Source organism: Nerophis lumbriciformis, linkage group LG10 (assembly GCF_033978685.3).
Source record: "Nerophis lumbriciformis linkage group LG10, RoL_Nlum_v2.1, whole genome shotgun sequence".
Classification (NCBI taxonomy): Eukaryota; Metazoa; Chordata; class Actinopteri; order Syngnathiformes; family Syngnathidae; genus Nerophis; species Nerophis lumbriciformis.
This window is the reverse complement of record NC_084557.2, coordinates 32,432,589-32,457,347: the sequence shown is the minus strand read 5'-3', so window position 1 is coordinate 32,457,347 and position 24,759 is coordinate 32,432,589. Positions and strand designations below refer to the sequence as shown.

The following is a 24,759-nucleotide window of genomic DNA, read 5'->3' as shown; positions in this document are numbered from 1 at the left end:
CCACGGTTCGTCTATCTCAATCTCTCTCCCTCAGTCTCTCGCTCTGTTGAGATGGTAAACACAGGAGCTACAGAGTGTCTGCACAAGCAAACGCAGACCTTGTTCAAACACTAAAGCAAACACACACACCCACATGCACACATACTCGCACACACACACACACACAAAGAGTCAAAGCTTGAGGCAAAGCAAGACGTGAACACATCCGAGATCCCAGGAGAATACCGATAATAAGAACGATATGAGTGTGTGTTTTGTGTGTTTGTGGATGTAAACATGTTTAAAATACAATGTAATGCAATAATACATGGTTATAATTGAATACACACAAAAAAACTGGAGGCTTAGATTGTGAGGTGAAACTTTCCAGAGCAAAGCACAGGCAAGAGAGGCTGACAGATTGAAATGTCACGTCGACACTTAAGGATGAGTTGACTTTTAGAAATAACAAAGTCTCGATGAAGACCCTGGGGCACTGGCATTTTGCCTTGGGCTTTCCATCAATCAAAGTAGTACGTTTAATGCAGAATACCGCCAAGGAAATCAGGCCTTCAGTAGTACTGCATCACTTCACATTGAGTGTTGGAGTCCCCCAACCAAATCAATGTGTGACAACTTCATACAATCTTTGATAAAACAAAACATTGCAAGGATATGTGCGTTGCGTTCATGCAGGTATAAAAAAACAACATCGTTCCTCCTTTCTACCATTGACAAAAATCATTAAAATTCAGAATTTCATTACTGGAACTTCGATTTACGAACCTCTCATTATTCAAAGTTTTTGATTTGTGAACCACAAATCGAAGAGAAATATGCTCTGACGTTTAACCTTGTCTCGTTTTGTCTACCTATTGTATGCCTGCAGCGCAACCATTTTGTGCTGGCTGTCCAGAGTCGGGACCCGGGTGGACCGCTCGCCTGTGCATCGGTTGGGAACATCTCTGCGCTGCTGACCCGTCTCCGCTCGGGATGGTTTCCTGCTGGCCCCACTATGGACTGGACTCTTACTATTATGTTGGATCCACTATGGACTGGACTCTCACAATATTATGTCAGACCCACTCGACATCCATTGCATTCGGTCTCCCCTAGAGAGGGGGGGGGGGGTTTACCCACATATGCGGTCCTCTCCAAGGTTTCTCATAGTCATTCACATCGTCGTCCCACTGGGGTGAGTTTTTCCTTGCCCTTATGTGGGCTCTGTACCGAGGATGTCGTTGTGGCTTGTGTAGCCCTTTGAGACACTTGTGATTTAGGGCTATATAAATAAACATTGATTGATGATTGATTGATTGATTTTGTAGCAGGCAGCACAGTCATTATGGGCGGACAAATCGCTCTCTGGTGCTCATTCAGACAGCAGAGCAGTGTTGTTGTTAGCTACTGTGCTACTTGTTTTGCCTATAAAGTGTTAGCCTTTTTACAGCATTTCTCAAGTTTTGCTAGCTAAATATGTGTCAAAAGAAAGCAATGGACAAACAATGTGCGGTTTGAAACATTTAAGAAGTATCCATAGTGTTGATGACATGGTCTCCCCCTCTGCCTGCCACTCCCTGCCACTGCATGCAAAGAACATTAACCAACAAATTAAAGTGGGTTTTATTTTCTATTTCTAATCATTGTAGCGACCGGATTGTTAAAGTCCAGGAGTTTTGTGATTTTAAACAATGAGTTCACCACTACAGGGCTAGTGACAGTGTGTGTGTGAGTAGGGCGGCTACATAGGAGGACAGTTCAGCGAGTTGTTGTTGTTTTTTCCATCCATCCATTTTCCTACGCTTATCCGAGGTTGGGTCGCAGGGGCAGCAGCCTAAGCAGAGAAGTCTCCCCAGCCACTTCGTCCAGCTCCTCCCGGGGGATCCCGAGGCATTCCCAGGCCAGCCGGGAGACATAGTCTTCCCAACGTGTCCTGGGTCTTCCCCGTGGCCTCCTACCGGTCGGACGTGCTCTAAAAACCTCCCTATGGAGGCGTTCGGGTGGCATCCTGACCAGATGCCCAAACCACCTCATCTGGCTCCTCTCGATGTGGAGGAGCAGCGGCTTTACTTTGAGCTCCTACCGGATGGCAGAGCTTCTCACCCTATCGCTAAGGGAGAGCCCCGCCACCCGGCGGAGGAAACTCATTTCGGCCGCTTGTACCCGTGATCTTGTGTCTTTTCGGTCATAACCCAAAGCTCATGACCATAGGTGAGGATGGGAACGTAGATCGACCGGTAAATTAGGAGCTTTGCCTTCCGACTCAGCTCCTTCTTCACCACAACGGATCTATACAGGATCCACGATGCACTCTTCCCCCACTCGTGAACAAGACTCCAAGATACTTGAACTCCTCCACATGGGTGAAGATCTCCTCCCCAACCCGAAGATGGCACTCCACTGTTGTTTTGGCTTTGGTATTAAATAGAAAGTTGATCCATCACCCCCATGTTATGTTTGTTTCATACACAGTACTACATAACGCTTTATATTGTGTTCAATGTGTACAAACTTTTACTAAAATATGGACTTTTGTCGAGCCTGGAAACCATTATTCATGATTACGTTGTTTCAATATATAAACTTTTCAATTTTTACAAACCCTGTTCAAAAACCAATTACCGCATTTTTCAGAGTATAAGTCGCACCGGATGGAAAGATGTAGGCCCCTTGCGTACTCAGATAGTTCGCTCTGTTTGCTACACAGTAGCCATATTGGTTTGGTGGCACACAACTTTGTTCAAAAGTCACGTGTCTACATACAACCTACAGGCTGTGCTGGGTTGAAAATAATATTTAATTTGAAACGGTAATATGAACCATCGAGAAATGTATTGCGGTTAACAGTACTATCATTTATCGCTACACTCATAGTAAGAACTGTCTGAGTCTGCAACTGGTCATGACGTCACGTGTAACCCAGGTACCGTAACATGGCACCGCTGCCAAAAAAGTACCGGATTCGGTGCCCCTCTCAACAGACAGCGGACATATTTTTGTTTGTACTACAAATAATGTAGGGAAAATAAAAATAGTGGACCCACGCAGAGGTTTTAGGGTATACCTTTACCAGGTATGGAGATATCCGCTGACATAACTAAGGCAAAATACGTCACAATCTTCTCAAATTCCAAACAACTCATTTGAAACAAGGAACAAGCGTTCTATTAATATCCATACCACCCTTCCATGGTTTGAATTACCGTATTTTTCGGAGCATAAGTCGCTCCGGAGTATAAGTCGCACCGGCCGAAAATGCATAATAAAGAAGGAAAAAAACATATATAAGTCGCACTGGAGTATAAGTCGCATTTTTTGGGGAAATTTATTTGATAAAAGCCAACACCAAGAATAGACATTTGAAAGGCAATTTAAAATAAATAAAGAATAGTGAACAACAGGCTGAATAAGTTTATGTTATATGAGGCATAAATAATCAACTGAGAACGTGCCTGGTATGTTAACGTAACATATTATGGTAAGAGTCTTTCAAATAACTATAACCTATAGAACATGCTATACGTTTACCAAACAATCTGTCACTCCTAATCGCTAAATCCCATGAAATCTTATACGTCTAGTCTCTTACGTGAATGAGCTAAATAATATTATTTGATATTTTACGGTAATGTGTTAATAATTTCACACATAAGTTGCTCCTGAGTATAAGTCGCACCCCCGGCCAAACTATGAAAAAAACTGCGACTTATAGTCCGAAAAATACGGTAAGTTCAAATATTTAGGATCTACTGTAATTTTAGAGTAATGTCTTTAATGATTATTAGTCAAAGAGGCATGAGACCTTGGCTTACGTTGCGAAATCAGGACCATGCTAAAAAACAGAAGAACTTGGGAAGAGAAGTGAAGTAAGCAAACTCACATTCAAAGGAGCACTTAATAATCACTTGTTGTTTTATGTTGTAATTGCAGTTTACAGGCGAGAATATTTATTTTTGCAAAGTGCAAACAAAAAGCCCAAAGGCTACATGTCCCCATCAGGTTTAATATTGTACGTGCCTGGTGTGCTCCTATAAAAGTAATAATAATACTACTAATAATAATGGTTTCGATTTTATAAAGTGCCTTTTGAGACACCCAAAACGCTTTAGAGTGAGACCTGCTTGTATTGTACTACGTGGTGACTGGTGAGACATATTTGTTTTGTTTCCGCCTTAATCAGCCACAAGTTCCTCGTAATATTAATAGTTAATTAGTAATGATAAAAATGTGTAATTAAGAAAATATATTGTAAAGCCGCAGTCACTAGAGGGGAAAGAAGGAGATTAGCCTTGAAGTAAAGACATTACGCATGGAGCAGCAAAAATAGCAATTCTGTTGCTCCTCAAGCAAGACCTGAAGAGCTAATAATCATGATCACTTTGCTGTGATGCCCGCTGTGTTCGGGTGGTGACATTAAAAGTTGTACTTCTAACAACACTGCAGCTTTCCTTAGCTTTAAGTTTTGACCCGTGAAATCGTTTTTCATTGTTGGGATTTGTTATGAGGGAGAGAGGTCTTTCACCCTTCTTGTTGCCTTGATGTAGGTGAGTTTATAATGCGTAATTATTTACGAAGATAATGGCGAATCTTCGGTCAAGGAGCTTCCATGTCATGGGTGGAGGAATATTCTTATGTCGGCAGTATTGTTTGCAGAAATGTTTTGCATCATATTCCGCACAGAAAATAGAACAAATTGCTGAAAGACATAATAAGCTACAATTACTTTGTAGTGTTATTTCAGACTTGATAGTTGGGCAAGCACTGCAGTGTCCCAAATATGTTTATTTGAGCAATTAAAAGTATGTTTTTCAATAACCTAATGTCTGCTACTTAAGACCAGCTTGGGGGCAATTTACAAAAAATAAAATATATATATATATACTTGTGTGAAGTAGCTTAAATAAATGTGGAATGCACCAAAATAATTTTTAGACACTTACTGCTTAAGAAAATATACTCACAAATGTCACTTGAAAAATACATAGGTGGTAAGAATGGTGAAAGTTTTAAGATGTGTTTAATAATTATATATAGCAACACTTTAGGTAAAATATTTAAACAACCAAAGCCTCATAATGCAAAGAGTCGCCCCACATCCAAAGTCCTTGAATTAATAATGTATTTAATACTAAGATCAATGCAGGGTGTTATTCACGTAAACATTAAGAATCAAATCGATGCATGTTTAATTAAGAACAGTGCAAATAACACAGTTTTTCACTTGACGATGATAAGTAAGCATACATTGTCCTTGTAAACGCTTGTAAATAAAACAGAGAGTTTCATGATTTAAACTTTAAAGGGGTCCTATTACACAAAACCAACTTTTCTTACCTCTTGGCAGCTCTTTTGGTGTATTTGGGATCCCCATAAGTCTTGAGAATGTTACCGTATTTTTCGGACTATAAGTCACAGTTTTTTTCATAGTTTGGCCTGGGGTGCGACTTATACTCAGGAGCGACTTATGTGTGAAATTATTAACACATTACCATAAAATATCAAATAATATTATTTAGCTCATTCACGTAAGACACGAGACCTATAAGATTTCATGGGATTTAGCAAATAGGAGTGACAGATTGTTTGGTAAACGTATAGCATGTTCTGTATGTTATAGTTATTTGAATGACTCTTACCATAATATGTTACGTTAACATACCAGGCACCTTCTCAGTTGGTTATTTATGCCTCATATAACGTACACTTATTCAGCCTGTTGTTCACTATTCTTTATTTATTTTAAATTGCCTTTCAAATGTCTATTCTTGGTGTTGGGTTTTATCAAATACATTTCCCCAAAAAATGTGACTTATACTCCAGTGCGACTTATATATGTTTTTTTCCTTCTTTATTATGCATTTTCGGCAGGTGCGATTTATACTCCGGGGCGACTTATGCTCCGAAAAATACGGTAATTCAAACCATGGAAGGGTGGTATGGATATTAATAGAACGCTTGTTCCTTGTTTCAAATGAGTTGTTTGGAATTTGAGAAGATTGTGACGTATTTTGCCTTAGTTATGTCAGCGGATATCTCCATACCTGGTAAAGGTATACCCTAAAACCTCTGCGTGGGTCCACTATTTTTATTTTCCCTACATTATTTGTAGTACAAACAAAAATATGTCCGCTGTCTGTTGAGAGAGGCACCGAATCCGGTACTTTTTTGGCAGCGGTGCCATGTTACGGTACCTGGGTTACACGTGACTTCATGACCAGTTGCAGACTCAGACAGTTCTTTCTATGAGTGTAGCGATAAATTATAGTACTGTTAACCGCAATACATTTCTCGATGGTTCATATTACCGTTTCAAATTAAATATTATTTTCAACCCAGCACAGCCTGTAGGTTGTATGTAGACACGTGACTTTTGAACAAAGTTGTGTGCCACCAAACCAATATGGCTACTGTGTAGCAAACAGAGCGAACTATCTGAGTACGCAAGGGGCCTACATCTTTCCATTAAAAGCAGATACGAGCAAATAATCTAATTATGCAATAGAATCTATCCCTATACGTTATCAAAAACAAGATTTGTCGAGTGTGCGTTCCCACGAATCCCAGACGTGTCAACTATCTGGTGCTCCAGACATCATTCTACACGACAAAACAGATGAAAACTTGGAAAAGCACAGAGGTCTACAACTTCTTTATGTGTGGCTGGTTTAAGGGAATTGGTAACAAGACTCTCCCAGATAAATCATGCATTGTTTTTGCTCAGGTAAGGTTGTATTTCTAGATTTAACTTTGTGTCTACAACCATGATTGTAACTGCCTAATTGTTTTTGCACAAGCCGTTTAAGAGGTGGGTGTTTTCCCCCTGGCTTTATCAAAATATAACTATAGATGTCAACATTGTGTATGTGCTGAAATATTGATATATGATTGCTTCCTTTGGTAAAAGCTTATCTTATTTAGATTTTGCTCACATTTTTATTTAGACTCGCCGAGTTGGTGGTTTACGAAACGCTCGTAGTAAACATGCATTTTAGGACTTCCAAAACAAGTTTATATACAAATAATTTTAAGATATTACTTAAATATGAAATATGAAATGTTAAAAGTATATAATAGAAACCTTTAACAAAGTGATCACTGCAAACTTATGCGTTCTTCGACTGTTCTCCCTTGCACTGGAGTGCTTGCCACCATTCTTGTCTTCTTTCATAAAATATTGACATCTTTCACCCTATCTTATTACCTCTCAAGGAACTTTGAAGAACAGTTTATCCTTTTCGCAATTTGAACGGTTCTAACAGCCTAAAATAACGTAATTATAGGGCATTTACATTCGAGAAAGTCAAAGTGCTGGCCAGAACGCTATGGCAACAGACGCTCGCTGACCCACCACTTCAAGCCTCACATAATAAATCAGCCAGGTGTGACGTCACGTCAATACAACATATTCCTGAAAGCCCTATGACTTCTGTTTAGATTATGTAATTGCCTTGATCTGAGACTGTTACCTTACTTAAAACACTTTATATTGATTGGATTTGTTTATCCCAAGCAAAGCTACAAGCCTTGCGCTAGATAATATATCAAAGCTGCTCATCTCTCCCCTTATCCAAACATGCTTCGTTTGAGACCCCTGAGCAATAACACATTGCTTCCCTAGATAAAGATAAACCATGTCTCACTCTAATCTGAGGATGCCTGGGAAAACACACAGGCAGACTCACAACCTAACCCAAACCTTTAACGTTTGTCATTTACATACACTATATGAGTGTAAGGTTGCTCAGTTCCAATTAAATTAGAGCAGGAACGTCAAACATGCGGCCTGCGGGCCAAAGATGAGTTTTCTAAGTGTAAAATTGAGCTGCATTTTTAAATTAAAGAAACTGCTGTTCTAAATGTGTCCACTGGATGTCACAATACCAATTCTGTTAGGCAAGCAAATAGCTTATACCGGGGCGAGCAAGTATACCAAGCAAGAGGTACACGGTAAAACGGGCTGCGACTCCTCCCCCTTGACGCAACGTAAAACAAACAGGAGTAAAATAAACAATACCCACTTAAAATATTGTATGAGACACTGTACATTGATATAGTTCTGTGAAAATCATTGTCTTCTGTGCAAATTTAAAAAAGTGAAGAGTGTGTGATTTACTGCAATGCTGTCAGTCTTTTAAGTTTTTATTTTTGGTTTGTTGGAAATTGTTCACCCATTGCACAGCTTTTATTTTTCTATCAATACACAGTGATGCCTAGAAAGGCAGGGAGTAACTCAACCCTCTTGAATAGTTTCTACCTCAGTTTGTATGGTTTGTTGAGTTAGCACAGGATTTAATATGTGGAAATGACAAATTAAATAGTTGAAACATACAATAGTTTTTATTTATGCTTTATTGTGTTTTTGTTCAATCCTAGATGGGCTGCAACTTAAAGTTGAATTGTTTTGTAGATACACTGACTTTAAATCGAAGTTCATTGTATTCTCTTTATAAAAGGAAAAATGCTCCGATTTTTTCCTCAGAATTTTCAACTAACCTTAAGTGTTTTGTCAAGAGAATTATTTGTAATATGTACATTTTCAGAACGGGCTTGTTCTATTTTGGGCTGAAGTAAAACAAAGAAAACAATCTGAAGTTGTTGTAGTTGTATTTTTAAGTTATTATACCATGATTTTACCTGTCCGGCCCACGTGGGAACAGATTTTCCTCCATGCGGGCCCTGAGCTAAAATGAGTTTGACAACCTTGAATTAGAGTATCTTAAAAGAAACATCGACTATGAATCATTGTAATGAAATATTGATGAGTGACTCTGAAGTACGGTCTTTAGTTGCAGAGAATCAACAGTACATCCCAGAAATAAAGTAAAGTCCAATGAAGCAAGTAAAAGTTGAACATGGAACCACAGCAAAATCGTCCGAAAGATAAACTTTCAGTAAACTGTGTCTAACAAAACGACCATTATGGAAACTTCTGGTACAAATGAGTTAATGGGTTGAGGTGATTAGGTTTAACTTTATTTGGAACATGTATACGAGCCTGGTTCACAGTTACACAATTCAACATGTCCGAAAGGGAGTAGAGCCGAGATTATTTGTTCCTACTACTTCTACATATCACAACAATCACCAATAAATGTGTTCACTTCCTGTGTTCTATGTACACAACTCATGAGCTAGGGACAACAATCTCCGAGTAAAACCCTAGAATAAGGCAGGTGAAACCAACCTAACACTCCCCAAACTCCCGAATGTACATGTATAAATGCCAATGTCCCTGTACCCCCCGCACAACCTGCAGTTCTCCTACGACGACCCTAACGACAAAACTCACAAGGTTATATAATCCATGACCAGGTCCATAAATCTGATGGTTAGCACTTAACAGTGGTACCCAAATTTCGATCTTGAGACCAAGACCACACCTGACATCCCTTACATCACCTTTGTAAGGATAAAAAAAGGAAAGTCCCAAAAGGAAGAAGCCCGAGAGTTTGGTCCCGGCCTGCCCTGTCCCCCAGATTAGCATATAAGAGCATCAAAACATTGGACAATCGGACATGCACACCCGAAAGCTGAGTGAATGCCAACCCAAGCCAACCCGCATAGACCTCTCTGCCCATCCAAAATCCCAACCCTCGCAAACAGTATATAACATTTAACAATTTATAATGATAACATTTTACATCAAAAAATTAGGTAACATTTTTTATATTTTTTTTCTTTCCTTCTTTCCTTCCTTTTCCTTTTCTTATTTTTTCTTCAATTATTACATTCCGTATAGCAGCAATAGTAAGGAATAACAATAAGCACATACAAGCAATGGTAAGAACAGAAACGTGAAAGTAACAGGTTAGATCAGTGGTCCAAAACGTCGACAGAGGACCAAAAATACAAAAAACAAATCTGTCTGGAGCCGCAAAAAATGAAAAGCCGTATATAAAACTTATAATAAAGGCAACACATGACGTAAGTGTCTATATTACCTATAATAGCCTACTATCAAAATGACTGTGTCGCAGGTTGAAGCAAATCTTCGTTGACAGAAATTATGAAATGTAATATTTATTCTACACATTTTTACAACATTAGAAAACATTAGTAAATCAGAAGCTACTCAGAAGGTGAGATAACTCCTGGAAATTACTGGCTTTTAATGGCCAAAGGAAAAATGTGTGTGTCCACGTTAAACGAAACGGCAGGCTGTCTTCTTTTAATAGATTTATTACAATCTATGGCAAGCCAAGTAATGTTTGTTATGGTCTGGAACAACTTGGCACACAAACAACTGAAATGCAGCCAATATTACATACAGATAATGTGTCATGAGACATGCAAAACGAAATGATATACAAAGAGAATAAAAGTAAAGGATATTAAATGGGCTCAAATATACTTACAAATGAGGCATAATGATGCAATATGTACATACAGCTAACCTAATTAGCATGTTATCATTGATTAGCTTGCAGTCATGCACTGACCAAATATGCCTGATTAGCACTCCAACGAGTCAATAACATCAACAAAGTGCACCTTTGAGCATTCACGCACAGTATAAAACATTTGATGGACAAAATGAGGCAAAGAAAGAATGGAAGATTTTACATGTAAACAAACTGTTACGTCACAGTCCACACTATGGTGAGTTCAAGAACCGCCGAAATTAGTAGGACAAACAGATATTCACCAAATATTCTCATCAGTGAAGCATAAACACAAACATATTAAACAGTGGGCTTTCTAACAATTGAGAAGGTTTGTGTCATGTTTGTTCTCTAACAAAAAACATACTAAAACAAAAAAAATATTAAAATATTTTCCCTCCATCTTTTTACATTTTCAATCCTTTTTTAAAAATGCTCCAGAGAGCCACTAGGGCAGCACTAAAGAGCCGCATGCGGCTCGAGAGCTGCGGTTTGCTGACCCCCTGTTTAGGTGAGAGCTCAATGTCACTGGCAATTTGACACTTCTCAAGTCCATCCATCCATCCATTTTCTACCGCTTATTCCCTTCGGGGTCGCGGGGGGCGCTGGAGCCTATCTCAGCTACAAACGGGCGGAAGGCGCGATACCCCCTGGACAAGTCGCCACCTCATCGCAGGGCCAACACAGATAGACAGACAACATTCACACTCACATTCACACACTAGGGCCAATTTAGTGTTGCCAATCAACTTATCCCCAGGTGCATGTTTTTGGAGGTGGGAGGAAGCCGGAGTACCCGGAGGGAACCCACGCAGTCACGGGGAGAACATGCAAACTCCACACAGAAAAATCCCGAGCCCGGGATTGAACCCAGGACTATTCAGGACCTTCGTATTGTGAGGCAGACGCACTAACCCGTCTTACACCGTGCTGCCCACTCCTCAAGTCATTTTGTTATTATGACTTAGAAAAGACAGCTCATGTAGAAAATAAATTCATTCTGATAGAAAAACAAAAAACATGAAGATACAGTATTGAGACTCAGAAGTGTGCTAACTTCTATGTTAACATGCTAACGTTTTATGCTAGCATTTTTGAAAATGTATTTTGTATTAACCTAAACCATGGCTTTCGATACTTGGCATCATCTTAGAAGTACGCTAACTTTCCCATGTTATAATGCTAACATTAATCTGATTGTGTTTGGCTTTGGAAAAGTTGGACTAACACACCTAGGTTACGCAATTGGAAACAAGATCTCTTGAATAGGTGTGTGCTGTCAGAGGGGACCCTTCGTGGATCCCGTTCAATAAAAACATTGGCAAACACTGGAATGAAGAGGCGACTGTTTATTTGCTGTTCGTAGTGCTATCTAAGTTTGTGTATGATGCTTTCTGCTTTTTAACATCAGCATAGCCATTAGAGATGTAATATGTGTAATATGTGTCAATATTACAGTGGACATCAGGTACAACAAAAAACTGGGATGTTGACTTGTAAAGAGCCACAAAAATGCTTTGTTTTGGTGCGACGTCATAGGTCAACCGGAAAAACGATACTTTAATCCACACTGAAAGAAAATAAGTGCCTTCCCTTCCCCCCAGTGTACACCAATAGTTGCATTAAAGAGTGTTCATGGACACTGGGACTTCTCATGTAGGTGTGAAAATATTAAATCAATACCAATTTGAGAAATCAGACTAACTTGGTGCATGGAAACATAGTGTGAATGGGAGCAGAAGGGGGGTTACAGTCATTTTATCAAGTGGGATTGGACAGAATGTTTGTATTACTCTGGGAGTGGGATGGGACAGGAGTGAAAATCCACACTCGTTTTGTCAAAACCAAGAGGGAAGGGTTTCCTTTCCAAGTTGCTTGCACCATAAAATAAGCCCCTGCTCTGTTTGCTTGGAGTCTGGTTATGGCCAGTATGTACAAACACAACCACAGATGTGTGTTCCTGTTTACACTGCACAGGAGGTAATTGAGGAAGTCTGGCTTTCTCCTTTGTTGGCTCTCAGCTTCTCAGCAGGAGCTGTGTTAGTACTTAGCAATCTCTCTCACATCTTTAGTCTTTGCTCTCTAAAACTCCCTCTCGATGCCTTTTTGTGCACCAAAACTATATCCCTATCCTCTGTTACCACTTCTTCCTTTCCCATCTGTGGCAAGAACCCTACCAGTTTCAGATGACAGCAAGGACCCCCAAGTACATTAAATCAATGTTGTTCAGACACTTTGCAATACAGTGAAATACAGTCTGGTGTGCCTTGGGAGATTATGTAGTTTCACTTATTTGGGTTAAAAATATTTTTTGCAAACCAGTAGTTATAATCCATAAATAGTGTGCCGTTGTTGAGTGTCTGTACTGTCTAGAGCTCGGCAGAGTAACCATGTAATACTCTTCCATATTAGTAGGTGGCAGCAGGTGGCTAATTGCTTTGTAGATGTCAGGAACGACGACGAGTTTGTCGTGATCCCAATATGCAGACGACAGCGGGAGGCAGTGTGCAGGTAAAAATGTATCTATTGCTTAAACCAAAAATAAACAAAAAGCGAGTGCCGCTAAGAAAGTCATTGAGGCTTAGGGAAGGCTATGCAAAACAAAACTAAAACTGAATTGTCTGCAAAGTAAACAAAAACAGAATGCTGGACGACAGCAAAGACTTGGAGCATGTGGAGCAAAGACGGCGTCCGCAAAGTACTTTCGAACATGACATGACAATCAACAAGGAAGGATAGCGCCCGCACAACTTAAATATTCTTGATTGCGAAAGCAAAGCAGGCGCGGGGATTAGCGCTTAAAGCAAGACATGAAACTGCTACAGGAAAATTCCAACAAAACAGGGAAAAGCCACTAAAATAGGAGCACAAGACAAGAAATAAAACACTACACAGAGGAAAACAACAACAAACTCAAAATAAGTCACGGCATGATGTGACATGTCGTGACAGTAGACTAGGGCTGGGCGATATATCGATATACTCGATATATCGCGGGTTTGTTTCTGTGCGATATAGAAAATGACTATATCGTGATATTCGAGTATACGTTCTCACGCAGTTGCTTTTAGCCACGCGCATTACACTACTGCCAGAAATAGCCAATTTGCTCAATTTACCTTTAACTCTATGTTATTATCAATAATTAATTATATTTATCTTTGTGGAAACGCTGATCATCTTAATGATTTCTCACAATAAATATATATAGAAACAGATAAATATCAATATGCAACACTTTATTTTTATATTTTCTCTAAGTGCACATTTTTCAAATTGAACATTTTCAAATGATCACTTCTAAGACAGTCTTGTGAAATCACAATATCCCATTTTAACTAGCTAGCCACTAACATGTTTTTTTAAAGAGGAGAAAACACGAAATAAATGAAAATTAAATTTTGAAACATAGTTTATCTTCAATTTCGACTCTTAAAAATTCAAAATTCAACCGAAAAAAAGAAGAGAAAAACTAGCTAATTCGAATCTTTTTGAAAAAATTAAAAAAATTATTTATGGAACATCATTAGTAATTTTTTCTGATTAAGATTAATTTTAGAATTTTGATGACATGTTTTAAATAGGTTAAAATCCAATCTGCACTTTGTTAGAATATATAACAAATTGAACCAAGCTATATTTCTAACAAAGACAAATCATTATTTCTTCTAGATTTTCCAGAACAAAAATTTTAAAAGAAATTCAAAAGACTTTGAATTAAGATTTAAATTTGATTCTACAGATTTTCTAGATTTGCCAGAATCATTTTATTTTTTATTTTAATCATAATAAGTTTGAAGAAATATTACACAAATTTTCTTCGTCGAAAAAACAGAAGCCAAAATGAAGAATTTAATTAAAAATGTATTATTCTTTACAATAAAAAAAATGCATTTACTTGAACATTGATTTAAATTGTCAGGAAAGAAGAGGAAGGAATTTAAAAGGTAAAAAGGTATATGTGTTTAAAAATTCTAAAAAAAATTTTAAGGTTGTATTTTTTCTCTAAAATTGTCTTTCTGAAAGTTATAAGAAGCAAAGTAAAAAATAAATGAATGTATTTAAACAAGTGAAGACCAAGTCTTTAAAATATTTTCTTGGATTTTCAAATTCTATTTGAGTTTTGTCTCTCGTAGAATTAACAATGTCGAGCAAAGCGAGACCAGCTTGCTAGTAAATAAATAACATTTAAAAAATTGAGGCAGCTCGCTGGTAAGTGCTGCTATTTGAGCTATTTTTAGAACAGGCCAGCGGGCGACTCATCTGGTCCTTACGAGCAACCTGGTGTCCGCGGGCACCGCGTTGGTGAACCTTGCACTACAGGCTCTTCTCACTCTTTTTCGTCTCTCCTTCTCACAGAGATAAAACAAGCGCACCTTCTTACATACGTCACATACGTATACGCCCTCGCGGAGCAGAGAGGTAGCAGCATGGGTAACGTTAGCTGTGGTGCAAGTGGTAATACGAGAGAAAGAAGGTGCGAATCAGGTAACAAATGAAGGAAGAATGAATTCCCAAGAAAAACAGCAGTGGCAGGGGTCCATCGTCTGGCGGTGGTTTGGCTTCAAGTGGGAATATGTCGAACAGACAACCGTAATTTGTCAAGTGTGGGGCAAAAGCGTTGCTACAAAAAGTAGCATTACTGCTAATATGTAGCATCATTTGAAAAGTCACCTGCTAGAGAATGAAGAGTGCTTACTCCGCATGTCAACATCTCCGTTCGGTGCCACACCAACAAAATGCCGAGGCAACCATTTCCACATCAACACCGTATGAAAAAAATAGTCCACGACATAAGGAGATAACGTCTGCCAGAACCTACCACATAGCGAAGGACGTATACTATTGTATTTCCTATTATGCAGCTCATTTTTATTTGACAGTTATTGAAATATCTTGTGTGACATCATGCACAAAAGTGCACTTTATTTGTTTTAAACTATTGTAGTTGCGTTCTGTACAAAAAGTGCACTTTAATTTAGTGTTGTTTTGATTTGTCATCTTAGTGACATCATGCACACAAGTCCACTAATAGCTTGTTTTAAAATGTCTCTGACAATCTTGCACGTTCTGTTTTGAAATGACATGAATGTCCGTGCCACTGCTTAATAACTGTTTAATAAATACACTTTTGGTAAATTGACTTAGTTGTGATTTCCCTCTCTGCATGAAAGTTTAAAATGAGCATATATTAATGAAGTATGAAGAAGAATGTTTTAATGTAGACACATAGAATTGTCATACTGCTGTGATTATATGCATCAAGTGTTCATTCAAGGCTAAAGCAAAATATTGAGATATATATCGTGTATCGCTATATGGCCTAAAAATATCAAGATATTAAAAAAAGGCCATATCCCCCAGCCCTAGTTTGAATTCATATCCAACAACTGCGAGAACGACTTTTTACTGTCAATATCGGCTGCTGAGTTTCATTTTTTAATGTTTTCTGCTGGTGGTGTGCCTCAGAATTTTTTCAATGAAAAAATTGTGCCTTGGCTCAAAAAAGGTTGAAAAACACTGCATTAGATCATGCAAATAGGTTCATTCAATTGAAAGTTCAAACTCAAAGTGCAAAGATTCTTCTGCAGTATCTCACCTGGAACTGGCCGGTGTAGTCATCATCTGTGGTGCCCTCTCTGCCCTCCTTCAATGCGATGAGGGTGAAACCTCTGAAATAAGCAGGGCTGGTTGCCAAGAGGATGACTGTAGGGAGGAGAGAGTGTGTGTATTAACACCTCGCACACACCGAGCAGTAAAGAGGCTTTACACTGACACGTCATGTTCATGCTGCAATGATGCAGGATCACCCTGGGTGCAGGTGGAAAAGCAGCGTTGCAACGGAACACTTTAAAAAAAGGATTGAGACTCCAAATTCTGGTACTGAGGACAGCCTGTAAAAAGCAAGGAAACATGCAATAAAAAAGCCAACAAATGTGAATGTCCCCCCCCCCCCCCCATAGCGAGGTGTTAACATCAGCTATTCTATTGCTTCCACTAGGTGTAACAATCTGTTACAGCAGAACATGTGGTTAACTGGTTGCCTTACAGCGACAAATTTTATGTTGGCTTTTACGTGAGCTTACTTTTCCAGTTTCTTCCCACAGTCCGAAAATATGCATGTTTTGTTAAAGGGGAACTGCATTTTCTGGTGTATTTTGCGTATCCTTCTCAATCCTTAGTGTATGTGAGACAAGCACACATGTTTTTCTTTATTTTTATGCACTCTAACCATACTTGCCAACCCTCCCGAATTTTCCGGGAGACTCCCGAATTTCAGTGCCTCTCACGAAAATCTCCCGGGACAACCATTCTACCGAATTTCTCCCGATTTCCAGCGGGACTTAAGGCACGCTTGGCCAACCAAAAAGTAACCACAGAACATATAGTGTTCTGTGGTTACTTTTTGGTTGGCCAACGGTTTACGTTGTATTGCGCACCCTGACGGCAAGTGTAGGAGTCGGTTCTGAAGTATCAAGTAAAGATCAAATCAAATCAATCAAATCAACTTTATTTATAGAGAGACGTAACTTCATCACCTCGCCTGGTTATTGACTCCAACCCAGAATGTTACACTGCCCATACCTATGCTCCTTCAAAGGCTGTGCTACTGGCTGCAAAGCATTGCACTTTCAAATACAACAATGAGTAGAGAGGACTGTTATGTGTGTATATGTGTAAATAAATGAACACTGAAATTCAAGTATTTATTTTATTTATATGTATATATATATATATATATATATATATATATATATATATATATATATATATATATATATATATATATATATATATATAGCTAGAATTCACTGAAAGTCAAGTATTTATTGTATTTAAATATATATATATATATATATATATATATATATATATACATATATATATATATATACATATATATATACATATATATATATATATATCAGTGACGTGCAGTCACTAGAGGCAGGTGATTTTGTAGTTTCATACAGTATAGGCGACATTTATAAACCCTCGGTTACACTTTTTTAAATAGATTCAATCTTGCACGTGGAAAGTTTAAGTCAGGGCTTTAGTTGTGGACTTCATTTATAAGTAAAGGTAAGACCATAATAACGTTTTTTTTATTAAATGTGCTTTTTTGTGTGCTACAGTTTGTATGTGTAAAGTTAAAGTTAAGTTAAAGTACCAATGATTGTCACACACACACTAGGTTGAATGAAATTTGTCCTCTGCATTTGACCCATCCCCTTGTTCACCCCCTGGGAGGTGAGGGGAGCAGTGGGCAGCAGCGGCGCCGCGCCCGGGAATCATATTTGGTGATTTAACCCCCAATTCCAACCCTTGATGCTGAGTGCCAAGCAGGGAAGAATGCTGGTATGAGCTTTTAAACATAACCCGTTAACTGCTGCCAATCAAATGGTGAATAAGATACTCTTTAGGGTTCATATGTTTGTAAATCTGACTGTGATGAAGTCAGTGCCTCACCAGCCATGAACCTCACCGCACGTCACTGATATAGATATACAGTATATATATATATATATATATATATATATATATATATATATATATATATATATATATATATATATATATATATGTATATATATATATATATATATATATATATATAAGAAATACTTGAATTTCAGTGAATTCTAGCTGCTATAAATATACTCCTCTTCCCTTAACCCCGCCCCCCGGCCCCGACCCCTGCCCACCTCAACGCCACCCCAAGGTCACGACATGTAAATGGAGTATTACTGGCACATTTTGGAAGTTTTTTATGAGCTTTATGGGCAGAGTAGCGTACTCCTTATCAGCTGCATTATGAGCCACCTCATATGTGCCATCCATTTCCGACCGCTTGTCCCTCTCGGGGTCACTGGGAGGCTGGACCCCATACCACCTGCACTCAGGCGGAATGCAGGGTACACCCTGGACAAGTCCCCACCTCATCGCACGACCATATATTAAAAAATGTTAACACATTAAAAAAAGAAAGACATATATGTTTTTGTCTTATGTAGGGATTGCGAATTAGAGGCATATTTTTTTTCAAAGTGCAGTTCTCCCTTAATTGAAGACTCTGAATTATCCCTAAGTGTCAGCATGGAGGGTTGTGTGTAAGCGTCTCCTGATACGATATCAGCAGGGATCAATGTACATATTTTAATTATTTTGTCATGTGGAATGTTTGAAAAGGCTTGATAACCTTATGACAGATGTATGCTTTGGATGCGGAGTGTTAATTAATTTGTTTTTGGCAACACCTAGTGGTCACAATAATTCATTAAATTTCACATGACGCCATAAATTGAATGATGCAGACATAAATAAATGATAAATGGGTTGTACTTGTATAGCACTTTTCTACCTTCAAGGTACTCAAAGCGCTTTGACACTACTTCCACATTTACCCATTCACACACACATTCACACACTGATGGAGGGAGCTGCCATGCAAGGCGCTAACCAGCACCCATCATTTGATACTTGTTTACATTGAAATGTGCTGTTTTAGACTGCAATATTGTTCAATTAAGGACACTTAATACGTATGTCTAGCTTGTGTGCTATTATGTGCTTTGCTGTTGTGTAGCTGCGGCTCATAGTAGCCTATAACCTACCATGTTTGCATTTTGTAAATTACTTCCCTAAAATACAAGCAAAGACCAACCTTGTGTGCTTATTGGAGGACATTTACATGTAGATGTTAACTGGCTTTGCACAAATAAACACACCAAAGGATTGTTTGTATCAGGGCTTACATCTGAGATTTTAGATGCAAGCCGAAATCACCCGACACTTGGTTTTTTTTGCTGATATCAGACCGATATCTGGTATCTTTTGTTTTTCAGGACACCCCTGGCTGTTTGTATGTGCCCTGTGACTCATTCCCACCAGTCCACGGTGTACCCTGCCTCTTTCCCAAAGATAGTCTGTGTGTGAGTCTGCGTGCGTGTGTGTGTGTGTGTGTGTGTGTGTCTGTGTGTGTGTGTGTGTGTGTGTGTGTGTGTGTGTGTGTGTGTGTGTGTGTGTGTGTGTGTGTGTGTGTGTGTGTGTGTGTGCGCGTGTGTGTGTGTGTGTGTGCGTGTGTGTGTGCGTGTGTGTGTGTGTGTGTCAGTGTGTGTGTTTGGGTGTGCGCACGTGCGTGAGTGTGTGTGTGTGTGTGTCCACTTGGTGGGAGGAAGAGGTGAGGAAGTGAAGATACTGTAGGTCAGACATTAGAACATTAAGAAGTCTAACTATCTGTATTCCTGCAGAAGCCTGCAGGGTGTATGAGTGTCTTGAGGAATTTTGGCATCAATAATTCCAACACATTAAATTCAAGAAAATGACTGACTAATTACCAACAAGTAACCACTTGTTGGATTTGATACAGAATATGCAAGTGATATGCTGTGATGCCTACTTAGTAAGTAAAGTGGACAATGTGAGACGGCTCAAAGAAACACACAGTTTTTAATAAAACTATTCAAGGTGTGCAAAATTCTCTCAGTGACACCGAATGTAGACCTGTGCTCTACATTAGGGGAAGATGCAGCGGTTACGTGGAGAGTGACACGTTTCATCACAAATATGTGAGTATTAAAGTGCTCAAAACTGGTAAACTTTATTAAATGTTGATTAATATTGCTATCAATTACAGTGAAAGCAGTGGAATAAGTGATACTCATTGTGTGGTGCAGCTCGCAGCGTAATGTCTAACAACATACTCAATTATTACCTTATTTTCTGGACCATAGGGCGCACCCGATTATAAGGCGAGCTGCCGATGAGCGGGTCTATTCAGGTCTTTTTTCATACAAAAGGCGCATTGGAGTCATATTATGATTTTTTTCTAAATTTAAAATATTTCCTTGTGGTCTACATAACATGTAATGGTGGTTCTTGGTCAAAATGTTGCATAGGTTATTTTTTACAGACCATCTTCAAGTCGCTTTCTGACAGTCGCTTCAGGATGCGCCGTTTTGTGGGCGGGTGCAATCAATCCCCAGCAATCAGCGCACCAGCGGCTGATCAGAGGACCGCCTTCATAAGCCTGCACAACCTGCTATCCTGCGCCAGAATGTAGCTACCTGTCCTGTACAGTAGCCAAACCAGTCTAGCTCAATGCAAGTCTTGTGCTTCTCTCCCTCTGTGTTGATTGTCTCGTGTTTCTTGTCGATCCAGCAGCCTCCCTCCGTGCCCGCGTTACGAGATGTGCGTCTCGTTTCCCCTGTGTTCCATCGGCTTCCCTGACTGCCTCTTGGATCTCAACCTCCCGCTTGGACACGGACCTTTTACGCCTCGCTATAGCCCCCAACTTCCTGCCTGCTCACGGACCTCCGAGCTCTGCCTTGTCCTTATTGATCCTCCGCCTCTCACTCAACACTACCGGTAACACTCTACAGCTAATCCCCACACATAGTCTCACAAACACACACTTTTTGATTTAGTCACACTCAGTTCTCTAGTTTAGTTATATTATTGTTTGTTATGTATATATATATATATATATACATCCTATATATAAATAAATAAACATAGAGCTAAATAATACGGTGCTGCTGTCTGTGCCGTCTCCTCCTCCTGTACACAACACTGAATTGGTCTTTATTTTTAAGTTATCATGCCGTGATTTCACCAGTCCGGCCCACTTGGGAGTACATTTTTCTCCATGAGGACCCCGATCTAAAATGAGTTTGACACCCCTGCGTTAAAGGTTTGTGGGAAAACAGAATGTAACTAATAATGTAACTTGTAATCTAAAGTGGTTACCGTATTTTCTGGAGTATAAGTCTCTCCGGAGTATAAGCCGCATCGGCCGAAAATGCATAATAAAGAAGGAAAGAAACATACCGTATTTTCTGCACTATAAGGCGCACCTAAAAACCTCCAATTTTGTCAAAAGCTGACAGTGTGCCCTATAATCCGGTGCGCCTTATATATGGACCAATATTGAGCCTCCAACAGGTAAAAGTTTCAATCAATCAATCAATCGCAACTATGGTAAGTAGCCACCGACTTCATTTTCCCCCGTAGAAGAAGAAGTTCTTCTTCTACGGTAAGCAGCCGCCCTTGTAGAAGAAGAAGAAGCATGCGGTGCATGCTGGGATATATGACTACGCGAGGCGTGCCGTTTCATTTCCATTTGTTTGTTTATGTAAAGACCCCAAAATGGCTCCTATTAAGAGACACGCTTACGACGCAGAGTTTAAACTTAAGGCGATCAGTCACGCAGTAGAACACGGGAATAGAGCAGCAGCGACACTGACTCCATTAATGACGACTTTGACGAGACGGGCATGTTGGATGCCATATCCGCCCAACTGTTTAATTCGGACACTGAAGAAGAAGAATTCGAGGGATTCGTGGATGAGGAATAACTTCATAAAGTGAGCTTTACATGTTTATTTTGTGTGTTGTGTTGTGTGGCATTAACGTTTGAGCAACATTGAGTTATTGATATATTGTTATTGCTTTGCACTATTTCGAGTGTTACTATATTGTGATTGCACTAACGTTTGATTTACCGTAACAGTATCACTGTTTTTTACGTGTTTATTGAATCAGGGAAAAGTTCCCCTCCACTATGTGATATAAATGTTGCACTAAATGTTATACCTTGCTGTTGTTAAAAGATAAACAAAACACCACGTCACTGACTTTACCTCGGGGAAAATAATAAAACAGTTGTTTATTCATTTTGGGAGTGAACAGAGTTGTCAGAACGCTGGTTTGTAATCTATTAATAAAGTTTGACTGACCTATCTGACTGTTTTGTTGACATTCCTTTTAGCGCAGCTCCATCTAATGCAGTGGTTCTCAACCTTTTTTCAGGGATGTACCCCCTTTGAACATTTTTTTAATTCATGGTTAAAAAAAAGATAAAGAAGTAAAATACAGCACTATGTCATCAGTTTCTGATTTATTAAATTGTATAACAGTGCAAAATATTGCTAATTTCTTGAACTATTTGGGGAAAAAAAGTTATAAAAATAACTAAAAACTTGTTGAAAATTAAACGAGTGATTCAATTATAAATAAAGATTTCTACACATAGAAGTAATCAACTTAAAGTGCCCTCTTTGGGGATTGTAATAGAGATCCATCTGGATTCAGGAACTTAATTCTAAATATTTCTTCACAAAAAAAGAAATCTTTAACATCAATATTTATGGAACATGTCCACAAAAAATCAAGCTGTCAACACTGAATATTGCATTGTTGCATTGTAATGAATGCAATAGCCTACTTGATTTGATGTTCAGTTTATGAACTTACATTCATATTTTGTTGAAGTATTATTCAATAAATATATTTATAAAGGATTTTTGAATTGTTGCTATTTTTTCCATCCATCCATTTTCTACCGCTTATTCCCTTTGGGGTCGCGGGGGGCGCTGGAGCATATCTCAGCTACAATCGGGCGGAAGGCGGGGTACACCCTGGACAAGTCGCCACCTCATCGCAGGGCCAACACAGATAGACAGACAACATTCACACTCACATCCACACACTAGGGCCAATTTAGTGTTGCCAATCAACTTATCCCCAGGTGCATGTCTTTGGAAGTGGGAGGAAGCCGGAGTACCCGGAGGGAACCCACGCAGTCACGGGGAGGACATGCAAACTCCACACAGAAAGATCCCGAGCCCGGGATTGAACCCAAGACTACTCAGGACCTTCGTATTGTGAGGCAGATGCACTAACCCCTCTGCCACCGTGAAGCCCATATTTTTTAGAATATTTAAAAAAAATCTCACGTACCCCTTAGCATACCTTCAAGTACCCCCAAGGGTACACGTACCCCCATTTGAGAACAACTGATCTAATGGATGCATAATGTAACCCCAGCCTCTACTGTAGCGTCTATTCTATGTGCCTTATAATGCGGTGCGCCTTATAATGCGGTGTGCTTTATATATAAACAAAGTTTAAAAATATGCCATTCATTGAAGGTGCGCCTTATAATCCGGTGCGCCTTACAGGGCGGAAAATACGGTATATAAGTCGCACTGGAGTATAAGTCGCATTTTTGGGGGAAATGTATTTGATAAAACCCAACACCAAGAATAGACATTTGAAAGGCAATTTAAAATAAATAAAGAATAGTGAACAACAGGCTGAATAAGTGTACGATATATGACGCATAAACAACCAGCTGAGAACAGGTCTGGTATGTTAACATAACATATTATGGTAAGAGTCATTCAAATAACTATAACATATAGAACATGCTATACGTTTACCAAACAATCTGTCACTCCTAATCGCTAAATCCCATGAAATCTTATACGTCTAGTCTCTTACGTGAATGAGCAAAATAATATTATTTGATATTTTACGGTAATGTGTTGATAATTTCACACATAAGTCGCTCCTGAGTATAAGTCGCACCCCCGGCCAAACTATGAAAAAAAACTGCGACTTATAGTCCGAAAAATACGGTACTTTTTAAAGTAGAAATCATTAAAAGTAAGTGTTGCAACCTTAGTGATATGTTGAGTAGAACAAAATGAAGGTGTCTAAAGGTATAACATTGAATTTAAAGTGGTACTGTGCTATCAAATCGTGATATCACAATATTAAGAGGAGTATTTTATCATGAAGGTGATGACTGTCACGGAAGTATACTTAAAAGGATATGTGTACTTATCATATAAACACCAACATGCAATTCTTCATCTTATCAAAACTTCAGTCCGTACTTAGCAGTACTTGCCTTGTCTAATAAGCACAAAAAAACCCGAACTCTACCTCTGTAAGTGTTGCCAGGCTGGTAGGTTTCGGGATCTCCCTCCACTCTCAGACGGAACTCATGGTGTCCATCCCGCCGGGTCCCGTGTGTCTGAGCCCGGAGGATTCGCCCGCAGTAGCCGTCCGATCTACCTCCGGTGGGCTCTTCCACGAAAGCGATCGCGTCGCACACAAAACTCGACAGCATATATGAATGCAAAATGATCAACAGCAGCATTCCCATCTCGATGCCGGAAGCCCGTAAGTCTTCTAATCAACGGGGAGGGTGGAGGGGTGGGAGACTTTCCGCTGCTTATTTTGCAAGAACTCACACGCAGCGGCGACCCTCAGCAGCGTGTCCGTCAGAAGTGGAGCTGATAGCGCCATTGACTGGGAGCGCACTTTGGTGGAGGAGAGAGAGAGAGAGAGAGAGAGAGAGAGAGAGAGAGAGAGAGAGAGAGAGAGAGAGAGAGAGAGAGAGAGAGAGAGAGAGAGAGAGAGAGATAGGGGGGCGGCTGGGGGAGTAGTGAAAGGAGCTGCTGCTGATCCCAGATCAGCGAAGCAGCCTTTAACTGACAATAAATGAGTGCACACCCTTGTCTGTTTGGCTTAGAGAGGGAGGGAAGATTTTTAAACTCTCCTCCTCCATTTCCAACACACGCACACACACACACACACACACACACAC

General features: G+C 39.4%; 1 protein-coding gene across 1 annotated transcript in view; it reads right to left on the bottom strand.

Moving 5' to 3' along the window:
- The window catches only part of spon1b (spondin 1b), a 180,403-nt gene extending 155,952 nt beyond the window's left edge, over window positions 1-24,451 (bottom strand). The window contains exons 1-2 of the mRNA XM_061969800.2: window positions 24,093-24,451; window positions 15,961-16,067 (exon numbers count right to left, since the gene is read on the bottom strand). Coding sequence (XP_061825784.2) covers window positions 15,961-16,067; window positions 24,093-24,315 — 330 coding nt within the window. The 5' untranslated portion in view covers window positions 24,316-24,451. The remainder of the gene's footprint in view (window positions 1-15,960; window positions 16,068-24,092) is intronic.
- Between the last annotated feature and the right edge of the window lie 308 nt (window positions 24,452-24,759).